At 45.6% G+C, this 11,372-nt stretch overlaps 1 protein-coding gene across 1 annotated transcript in view; it reads left to right on the forward strand.

The window, feature by feature from the left end:
• ISM1 (isthmin 1, angiogenesis inhibitor) overlaps window positions 1–11,372 on the forward strand; it is a gene marked incomplete at its 5' end in the record, with an annotated part of 72,981 nt that overhangs the window by 40,969 nt on the left and 20,640 nt on the right. Inside the window, one exon of the mRNA XM_005860568.2 lies at window positions 6,122–6,361. Within this exon, the coding sequence (XP_005860630.1) occupies window positions 6,122–6,361 (240 nt within the window). The remainder of the gene's footprint in view (window positions 1–6,121; window positions 6,362–11,372) is intronic.

Below are 11,372 nucleotides of genomic sequence, written 5' to 3' on the forward strand. Positions count from 1 at the left end.
GTTCACACACCAGCCTTTGGTTGCTGTTTGCAGAACAGGGCGAGTGGGTCTGCAGAATGAGACAATGATGCTTAATGCACTTTTCCCAAAGATGGATGTCATGGCCTCTTTCCCAACTTGGTCTCACCCCTGGAGTTGATCACCCTAATTTGTCCTGTGGCTTGGTTCTCCAAGGACCCCCTCCCTCTCCCTCTGTCAGTGCCAAATGACTAGCTGGGAACGCTGACCATTGCGACCGCTTTGACCTTGATGTGGCTGTGGTGCTCCACCTTGGTCACAAGGGTAGCCAAAATGAGCAGCTTCATGCAGTGGCTGGAGGCAGTGGTTGGGCATCCTTGGTCTTGGGCCAGTGGTGTCCTGGGGAGAAAGGACTTCAACAATAAAGCACCTGGGCTTGTCATCTTAAAAACTGTACTCAGTCTACAGATGACAGGTTTTCTCTTTGAGTTCATCTTGGCGGGGCTTTCCCAGGGGTACTTAGGGCCAGCTTTTGAGAGCGAAGGAGGGAAGAGATCTCAGCACAGACAGCTTCAACAAGCCTCCAATGACCCAGGAAATGCCACCAGGTAAGTGGTGGCCTCGTGGAAAAGTCACAACACGAAATGATAGGAAGTTTTCAGGTCAACGGCTGGTGGGTCGAGATGTCGTGTTGGGCCTCGCATTTATATTCTTTAACTCAGTGATCTCTTACTAAGACAGCAGAGTGACCTAGGTCCTACCACCCACTCCATTCCAGCTTTGATATCCTTTGGGTCCCTGTACCAGGCCATGCCAGGTCCTGGGGAGTCTGCACCCGCCGTATCCGTTCACACACAATATTCACTGGCCCACCCTCCTCTGCTCTGTTCTCTTCATCTGCTTCACTTTCACTCATCTTTTCAGTCTCAGTTCAAATAGTGTTTCCTTGGGAAAACCTTTCTTTCTTTTTAATATCAATGTTCAAAGTAAGGAGTATTATCATTCCTACCTTGAATGGTGAAAATAGCTTTTCTGTCTTTCTTTTGTGAGTAGGCTCAGAGGTTTTCATCAATTCAATGTGTGCTAGTCAACCACAAACTTTTTGTTTTGAGGCCCAAATTGTTTAATCTTTATGCAGCGGGGCCCCTTTAAGCTGGTTCCTGAGTTCTTTAAAGAGGACACTGTTAGTCACTGAAAGCTTCCTTCCCAATTAAGTATCGCCTATACTTTCCACCCCACTCTTTTGTGAGTAGGCTCAGGGGTTTTCATCAATTCAATGTGTGCTAGTCAACCACAAACTTTTTGTTTTGAGGCCCAAATTGTTTAATCTTTATGCAGCGAGGCCCCTTTAAGCTGGTTCCTGAGTTCTTTAAAGAGGACACTGTTAGTCACTGAAAGCTTCCTTCCCAATTAAGTATCGCCTATACTTTCCACCCCAAGCTGTGGAATCAGCCATTTATTTTTCCAAGGAGCTCTGGTTCCTTTTAGCAAGGGTGAACTCCTTGAAATTTAACGATAGTATTTTAGGACAAATGAAAGGAAATATTACACTGCAATGTCTAGTAATGCAATGTCTAGAGGCTGGAACAGTGAGAAGATTCTGAATGTGTATGGAGAAGGGTATAGATGGCCGAGCTGGCATAGGGTATTAGGGAAGTTAGCAGCAGAGCTGAGCATCCGTAGCCTGGCTACCATGGTGAAGTTCACCATGATTCACTGACTGCCCTGTCAGTACCTCATCAGCTGGTGATTGTGTCCCATTGCCAACAGCACAGACCTCCACCTTGAGTCACTTAGCTAAACAGGGCTTCTCCCTTTTTTATTGATAGTCAAATTAGAGTTAGAGTCACAATAAGAAACTGGTACTGGTGCTATAACATTTTCAAGGTTAACATTAGTGTTGATGATAGGGGTAAAAGAAGTTCAGAGATCACCATTCCACTGGTATAATGACTCTACAATGCCCTCAGGGACCCAGGCCCCTCCATCTTTCCCTTCAGACTTCATCCTCATTCCATTCAAGCATTTGTATCCTCATTTCAAGCATGAGAAAGTAGAAGAGAGAAAGGTAAAAGGCAAACTGACTCTGCCTCCAATTAGCAGTACCATCCAGCACCTTCCACTTACATCTCATTGGGCAGGATTGTGTCACATGGTCACCCCTGGCTGCATTGGATGCTGGGAACTATAGTTTTAACCAGCACTGTGTCACCTAAACAAACACTGAGTAAGTATGGGAGGAATGCATATTGGGTAGGCAATCACAATGTCTGCCACAATACTGCCATCCAAGGCAACATACATGAGCATGAAGCCTATGTTATTATTAGTTTATTCCTATTTTAGATAAGAATAAGCTGTAAAATAATGCACAGAGATGGGGAGCATCAGCAGTGGCTGGATAATTTGGCCACTGTGCATCAACGACCTCATCACTTGAACAGTGCCTTTGTAGAAACCATATAATAGCCTCAGTTCTTCTGTTTCTCTTTTTATTGGCAGTCACAGCTCTCAAATTAGAGTTGCAGAGAGAACACTGCTACTGGAGCCATAGCACTGTCACAGATTAAAGGTCAAGCCAAAGACACATTGTGGGTAAAGAAATATTTTCCTAAACTAAGCAAACCCCCCTCATGTCACTTGAATTTAGGCTAAATGAATCCTGCAGCACTTTGGGAAGAGTGGTGGCATTTTTTTTCTTTGGTTCTTAGACTTTCCTAAACTATTGTCTTCAAGAAAGGATGTTTGCTTTCCTGAGTAAAGCACAAACTATTTAAATCTTTACTTTGAGATACACACTTCCTGAAGATCTTCACTCTGATAGTATCATTTAAGTGGAACACCCAGTGAGTGAGCTTGGTGAGAGATAAGTGCTGTCCATCAGCGAAGACCTCCACTAGGACCTCTGGAAGAAAAATGTGCAGTGTGTCCTTAAGAAAGGATGAAAAGCCCTAGCCAGTTTGGCTCAGTGGATAGAGTGTCAGCCCTCAGACTGAAGGCTCCCGGGTTCGATTCTGGCCATGGGCATGTACCACGGTTGCAAGCCCCATCCCCAGCCCTGGTGGGGACATGTGCCGGAGGCAACCAATTGATGTGTCTCTCTCACATAGATGTTTCTCTGTCTCTCCCTTTCCCTCCCACGCTCTCTAAAAATCAATGGGAAAACATCCTCTAGTGAGGATGAACAGCAAAAAAGAAAGGCTGAAAAGACCTTTCCCTGCATTATTGGTAGATCCAGTCTGTCTTCTCCCACCTCAGATTTAAAATCTATACCATCAAAATAATGGCTACTCCAGAATCTTGTTATTGATTGAATAAAGTAGAGTTTCATGTTATGTGAGCCATGCTAAGATACCTTCCCCATCCTAGGACTTCCAGTTTCTGAAGAGTCTGGGGGCATGCCGTTGCAGGAAACCAGGTTTTCTAGATAAATATGTTTTGGTAGAGATGCAAGAGTAATTCAATAGTCAGAGAATGTGATTAGCATTTCTTATTACTTCCCATCTGCCAAATCCTTTATAAATACTGAGCTTAGGGTGGGGGAGGGCGGGCAGGGAGAGGGGAGGATTGGAGGAAGATGGAGAAAGGCCACAATTGCATGCCTAACTCAAGCCAAAACATACTTTAGCCCCAGTCTCTTCCCGGCAGAGGCGCTTGTGGCCTGAATTGTCCAGCCAATCGCCTAACTCTCTATTTCTCTTTTCATGTGTAGATACAGCCCAACCTGAGTTATCTTGCCCATCCTGCTGGGAGGGTGCAGGACTCTCCATATAATCTGCTTTGTTTCACATGGGGGATCATTGAGCCACAGAGACATTGAAGGGTTTTCTTGGTCCATGGCTGAGCCAGGATCACTCTGTGGTGGAGTATTGCGTACCAGGAAAAATTCCAGAGCCAGATCAAGAAACCAATCAGATGCGATTCTTGTTTTATCAGCTATCTAAGCAAAATGCCAAATAGCAGCAAAAATACATTTCTTATCTCTTCTTCTAAAGTATGTTCAGTAGGAGAAAGAGTACTTCATCACAGGGAAAAAGAAAGAGAGCTTCATTTTTAACCCAATGAAGGAGCAACTGCCAGTTGCTACAGTGCAGTTAGGGCTAGGTTTGCCGGGGATCCCCCAAGCAACTGGCAAGCAAATCTTGACCCCCTTCTGACACTTACATTCCCAAATCCTGCGCAAGAAATTTTCCTTGAGAATCCACTGTCCTCACTAACACTGTTGGGGAGTTTTAGGGTTAGGGAAAAGCAAGGGAACAATCACATTTAGTTATCTCTCATTGGGCTGTGATAGTTATTATGTTGAGGAAAGACATGTAGTGTGTGTCCTCTCTCTCTCTCTCTCTCTCTCTCTCAAGCCAGGGCAACTCCCTCTATGAGGATGTGCCAGGAGACAAAAACTATGGCAGAAAGGTGGCTGAAAAGGTTAACCAAGACACTGCCCCCACCCACATCTCCTGGGCAGAAGGAGAGGGCAAGCAAAAACATGCTGAGAGCATTCAGCAAACCCTCTGCAACTTCATGTTTTAAAGAGGAGACCGCAGACATGCCGTCTATCCCAATCCTCTTCTTGGCCTCTTGGAACATCCACAAAGCTGGTTTCCGTACCAGCGAGTTTATTCCTCAGTCCCATTTCTGTTGGAGATACAGAACAATCCCTTCCATCACGTTTGCTCTTTAAGAAGATATTTATCTGCTGCATGAGTTTCATCCTCAGTCCATGCTTGACCTTGTGGACTCAGCGTCAGGAGTGTTTTGATACCACATATAACCCTTTGGCTGGGTCAGAAGCACTGTGGTGGGGGGCGGGGAGTGCGTGTGGAGACAGTGTGCTGGAATATACGCTCCAAACCCCAAAACATGCCCAAGAATAACAAGGACATTAACCACGGACCCAAGGGTTGGTGAAATTCTATCTTCACATCTCCCTCCACCAGTAAACATGAAAATGCCATCCCCGAAGGGATGGAGGGAGCCTCCAACACAAGGTCCAGAGAGAATGCGAGGAGAAGGGCTGGTTTGGGAAAGAAGTCCAGCAATTTCTACACTTCAGTCACTGGAAAAATTCCCCCCAAGTGACAACTAAATAGAGACATTTTTCACTAGCTGGGGAAAACAACAGGCTTGCACTTTTCAGAATAAAGACATTAAAATTTTAGAATGCCATTTTGTCACTTTTTTTCAGCTACCCCCATCTCTTCATCTTCATCTCATGCTGTTCTCCCCTCCTTCGCTCCATACCAGCCTCACTGGCCTGCTTTCTGTCCTTCAAATGAGCCATGTTTATCCCCACCTCAGGACTGTCTTGCTTGTTATTCCTTCTACTAGAATGTCCTCCACCCAGATCTTTGCAGGATGCCTTCTTCTCTTGTTCAAGTCTCGTGCCAGATGTCACCTTCTCAGAGACGTCCCCTAGCTACCTAACAGTGTCCCCAGCTGCTCTCTATCATTTTCTTCTTTCTTTTCTTCTTAGCAGTCACCACTCTCTGATCTGATTTTATTGATTTCTCCATATATTTATTGTTTATATCTTTCAACTAGATGTACACTCCAAGAGAATAGGGCCTATGTCTGTCTTGTTTATGGCTGTATCTCCTGTGCTTAGCATGTGGTTGGCATTTGTTGATTGGGAGGAAGGAAGGAGGAAGGAAGGAAGGAAAGAAGAGATGAGTGAATGGATGAATGCATATAATCAATGATTTGGCTCAAGTATTTTATTCAGTTTGGTCAGATCTTTTGCTCCATGACCCACACCAAAGAAACAAACTCTGGACTATATAGGATGATAACTTAAACTGGAGTGGTTAATCAGTTGAAGCTGTGAAAGGAAGCCATAATTTGATTTCAATTCTAAATGAGGACCTACTGTCCTTCAAAATAGTACTTTTGTGTTGATGTGCTTGATGTTGAATACATAACCGGTAACTCATTTACCTTCAGAAAATTGCCAAGAAGCAGGCTGGAAGAAGTTGCCCGATGATTTATAACTCAATTATTGAAGATGGAGAAATTAAACCACAGGGGAATGAAAATGAGTTGGGAATACCATCCTGGCTTCATTCCAGCCACTGCAATTGTCCTTGCTCCCGAATTTAATAGACTGCTAAGGGTGATGTTTTAAAATCATGCCCTATTTATTCGTTCATTTTCTTGTTTGTTTTAGAATAACCTCAATGTGGAAGGTGACTCTACGTCAGAAAGCAGCTTTCCTTTCTCCAAAGAAGCACCCGGGGAGCATCTGGACCACCAGGCGGCACACCAGCCACTCTCTAGACAGCGATTCCAGCCCGAGGCTGGGCACCCTTCATTGCAGAGAGATGGTCCAAGATCTTTCCTCCTTGATCTACCAAACTTTCCAGATCTTTCCAAAGCTGATATCAACGGGCAGAATCCAAATATCCAGGTAAGGCTCAGCAGCTGAAAAGTGCAAGAAAATGAAACAGTCCATCTCTTTGTTGCCTGATCTGATTTCAAAGCAACCCCTGCCTTCCCTCACTTTTCTTGTTTACCCCTTAATAACTCCTGCTTATGATCATGTTATCTCTGTAAGAATAGTCATGTATTTCATCTACGTAACACCCTTGATTGTGAGATACACCATTATTTGATAAACCCCTAAAAAGAGAAAACATTGCTAATTAAATTATGACAAACCGATGATTATAAGATAGTCTTATATCAGAGGCATTCAAATGTAAAAACCACACAAAATAATATGTCCTGAAATTGATGAAATATGGTAGCTGTGGAAAGGGCCACTCTAGCATGTGAGTAAATGAGGCAAATCATCCCATGATTTCACAGGTGCCCAGGCAGGCCCTCTCCCTCACATGTCTCTCTAGCTTGCGTTGGACACCAGAAATGCCTTCAGGAAGTGACAACACTTCAGTGGCTCTAAAGTGTAAATGGCTGATAAAGAATTTTTTGATAAGAAGGGAGGTGAGAACAGACATTCCTAAGGGAGAGATGAACACACACCACTAAGGTGGAATGGGGTGGAGCTGAGGGAAATAGGAGGCTATTCAAAGGGGTGCCTGGGGTTGAAAAAGATACTATTCACCTCCACCGAAATAGCACAGTAGACTACAAAGCAGATGTTGATCCGAATGGACTCTCCCAACACCCTGATGAAGCACATGTCACTTTTTCAAAACTGTCAGCCAGGCAGTCAGGCCTCAGGAAGTTACTCTGGTGTGCCCAAGGTCACGTGGCTCGTAAACCGTAGTTGGGGGCTCACATCCAGTCTCTCCGGCTCTCAGGAATACTCACCCCACCAGTTTGTGTTTCAGGGACGGGCTTCTAAGTTTCCATTCTGCTTGGATCTCCCTCTGTTTCTCCCAGAGATGGTCCCCTGAGAGCTGAGAGAGGTGCTTTCTCCTGGGCAACCTGGGCCCGTGCAGCTCCCATTCTCTTCTCTTGCCGTCTTCCCTACTCTTCAGCTTTGCTCTTAATTCTTTCCATTTGGGGAGGGACAGCTTTTCCTGATTCTTCCTCTCTGCATGAGTTTACGTGGCAGAAGCTTCCTGAACCTGACCCCAGAGGAATTGGTTCTTAAATTAATTGTCTCTCTCCCTCAAGACGGCCCCTCTCTCCATGACACCATTTTAGATCAGGTTTCCTTGACCAGAGTGGCTTTGCTTATAACACCAGTGTCCTGGTGACTACCAAATACCCCTGGGATTACACCTCAATTAGAATACGTAGGCCAACCCCTACTGCATTAAAAATGCTGGGTTAGGTTCTGAGAAATTAAGAAATGTAAGGCCTTTTTCCTCCAGGAAATGACATAGGTGTGAAAATCCCAGCTACCACCGAAGACTGTGTGGGAGACAAGGGATCATGGAGACAGAGGGGGAAAATCGCTATGTTCCATGGTGCACAGACTGAATAGGTGGGCAGATGTAGGGCAGGGCAGTCAGGGTTGATGGTACAGAGGTGGACAATGGTTTGGAGGTCATTCTTTGACAACCCATGCACAGAAATCACTGCATGCCCCAATTAATATGTCTGATGAGTCTTGCATTGTGCTCATTGATTAATTGGAAAAGCAGGCCTTTTGCTCCACTGCCCTCTCTCCAGGAACTGGCCACTTGGCTCTCTGCTAAAAAACAATGGATCCACTTGGGGGAGGTGCAGATTGGGAAAAAAAAAAAAAAAAAAGCCCAGACATCTCCTTATTGTTGCTCAACATCACTTTCCATCATGCATTTATCTACAGGAAGTGATTTTTCCTTGTTCATAGATTTTATGGGACCAGACTGCCCTTACCCCCAAGGTGCTTAGGCCATGCCTGGAACAACTTTAGACCTTCTATGGCTCACAATTTTTCTCCAGAGGCGGGACATGTCACTGTGGATCTTATTGCTGAGGACTGAGCTATGAGTGTAATCGAGTTTAAAATGGCTAATGTAAAGTTATGAGAATATGCCTGGATGCAGGGGAACACCAGGCCTTGGGAATGCTTCCCCTCACAGACATGTTTCTAAGTACTTGGGCTTCCCCGAGGAACCAAATTTCTCAGGATCCCCTTTCTCTCTCCCAGATAAATTCACCCATCAGGAAATCCCCATATTTCATAGACCGCACAGGGACTCTTTTAAAAATATTACCTAAATGTTAGGGAAGAACAGTGGTGTAAAGGCAATGGGGATCCACGGAGCTTGGAAACCCACATGACTTTTCCAAAAAGAAGAAAAAGGCGACTGCGCAATGCTGAGCCCTCTGCAGCTCACATGGCAGAGCTGTGCACGAGCTCTAGAGAGCAGTCGAGGTTGCGATTCATTTTGATCATCTTAAGCTGTGTTGTTTAGCCGGATGGGAGGTAAAGAATTCTTCAGAATGGTTTCACCTGGCTTCCTGAGGACCGAGGGGGCTGCTGGAGCTCACAGGTATGGAGAAAACCAGAGAGACAAGGAAGCAGAGAATTGAGTGGAGGACGAATTATGAGAAGGCCACACCTAGTTCCCTCCGGCAAAGGCTTCTGGACTTTTATCAAACGCAGCTTCCCCACGTGCTGTCACAAAGCTGTGGCTGCAGAGATAGTACAAGCGGAAATTATTTACCCTCCTCCCCTCTGAGACCCCCAGCCACCTGTTCATATAGACTTAGAACAGGTGAAACGTAACAATCGGTGCTTTGTTCCCACTCTGTCTTACCCCCTCCATCCGCCCCCACCCCAGCCCCGGAGCAAGAAATTCACCTCCAGGTGCTGCTTCTGAGAGAAATGCTTTGGAGCACAGGGTAGGAAGAGGAACAGGGCCACACCTAGGAGGCCCCAGACTTTCAAATTACCCTTTGAACAGCAAAACTCACCATGGCCCCCAAGAACATAGGTTCCCCATAGCTCCAATATCAGGGTTGTTGGCAGAATGGCTTAAAAAATTAAGGAAACTCTAACTCAGATACCATGAAAGTAAAAAAAAAATCCCAAAAGAGTAGGCCAACACCATCTTTTTGCCCACTGTCCAGTTGGGGTAGTGCCCGTCTCTTTGCACAATCCCTGCTTCTGTTAACCTTCCACAGGAAGTGCAGAGGGTGGGGTGGCCTGTGTTTTATTGATCAAATGGCCTGTTGGCCCTAGAGCAGAGGTTCTCAACCTGTGGGTCGCGACCCCTTTGGGGGTCAAATGACCCTTTCACAGGGGTCACCTAAGACCATCGGAAAACACATATATAATTACATATTGTTTTTGTGATTAATCACTATGCTTTAATTATGTTCAATTTGTAACAATGAAATTGGGGGTCACCACAACATGAGGAACTGTATTAAAGGGTCGAGGCATTAGGAAGGTTGAGAACCACTGCCCTAGAGAAAAGAAAATCGAGCTGCATTTCTGGCCTCCTCTTTCTAGACCACAAAAGGTTAATGTCGGTCACTCAGAAAGATGGTCAAAGAACGAAGCAGCTGCTACCCGTGGGAGCCCCTGCCCTAGGTCTGTGTGTAAGTGTGTGTGAATGCACATACACAGGGGTGGGCACGCGCATGCACACACACACACACAGGCACAGTGCTGGCCCCATGCACCACTGCCCTTGAGTAAACCAATTCCCTGGTGGTCCTTTAAAAGATGAGGTACTTCCTAAAAGGGGGTGATGGTTTCCGTGTTGGCAGCCCTCGCTCCTTCCTGCAAGCACTCCTCTTTTGTTGAAATCCACTGGTTTGACACAGGCTGATTCAGCCAAGCAGACAGCCCTGCTGGTCACCGTGGTCCCCTGAAAGCATTTTCTCTTCCTGGGGAGCGGAGTGAAGACAGGTGAAGGCCGCTTCAGTGGGTTGGCCTCCGCTGCCAGGGCCCCGGGCCTGTCTCCCCCTTCCTCTGGCAAACTGCCCTTCACCCCCACCTATTTATGTCTGACTGGAGCCGGGTAGCTGAACAGGAATTCGATACCCCTGTCTCTGAACCACCCCCAACCCCTCCAGTGTCTGGAAGCATTTCCCACGCCCCAGGGCTGGGGGCCACTGTCCCTCCAGCCAAACAGCCCACACCTTTCCAAAGTGACAATGCTGAGTCCCGGCAAAGGCCACATCCCTCTTGGGCCTCTTGACTTTTAGGAAGGGAAATCCTTTTAAAAGCCCTGCTTTGTAGAGCTTTTTCAAACGCCCCTAAGCCAGGTGGCCTCCATTCCAAGTGGGCCTGGCTCTCCATTTTAAAAGACTGGCTTCAGGCTGTGGAAATGAGTGAGGGGAAAAAACAACCATGTGCAAAATAGAAAGAAATAGCCTCAAACTCCTGAACCCAATCTCCATATTAAATTTGAAACAATACTAGAGGTAGGGTTTTGTTTAAAAAATAAATCAGTCAGGAAAGAAAAGAGATCCCCCAGGACAGGTTACACTTGAACTTTCATATCCTTGGCTGGGCTTCGGTCTGTAGCTGATGGTCAGATAGCAAAGACAAAAATCTCTAAAATAAACTCATTATTAGGCTTACTGCATCAATTCATTACCACGGTAGCTAGTCACAACCAACTATTTCTCTTTGGATCGAGCTGAGATTAGTATTCATTTCAACCAATATATTTATTTCTTTTCTTCCATTGAGAGAGACTTAAAAATAGTCATCTAAAGGCCTATTTTTTTTTTTTCTTGCACAGATGTATTTACATGGCCATGGGCCTCTTGAGTGCCACAAGATACAATCAAATGAGTTGGCCAGGGCTCTAACTGTTGTACGGGCTTCTACTTCTGATTTCCCTTCCTCCTTTTTCTCTAATATACTCTTGGAATGACAGGTTTGGCTGAGTAACAATCAAAGAAATTTCTGTGCCCAAGACATGGGCCCTTACACCCATGGGGACAAGCCTATATTGTTCAATTTCTCATTGACCTCTGTGGTTTCATGCAGGTTACTCCACCTCTCTATGCCTCAGTTTTCTTGCCTGTAAAAATCAAAATGATAATACCACCTGTGA

Source organism: Myotis brandtii, unplaced genomic scaffold, assembly GCF_000412655.1.
Source record: "Myotis brandtii unplaced genomic scaffold, ASM41265v1 scaffold137, whole genome shotgun sequence".
In the NCBI taxonomy this organism is placed as follows: Eukaryota; Metazoa; Chordata; class Mammalia; order Chiroptera; family Vespertilionidae; genus Myotis; species Myotis brandtii.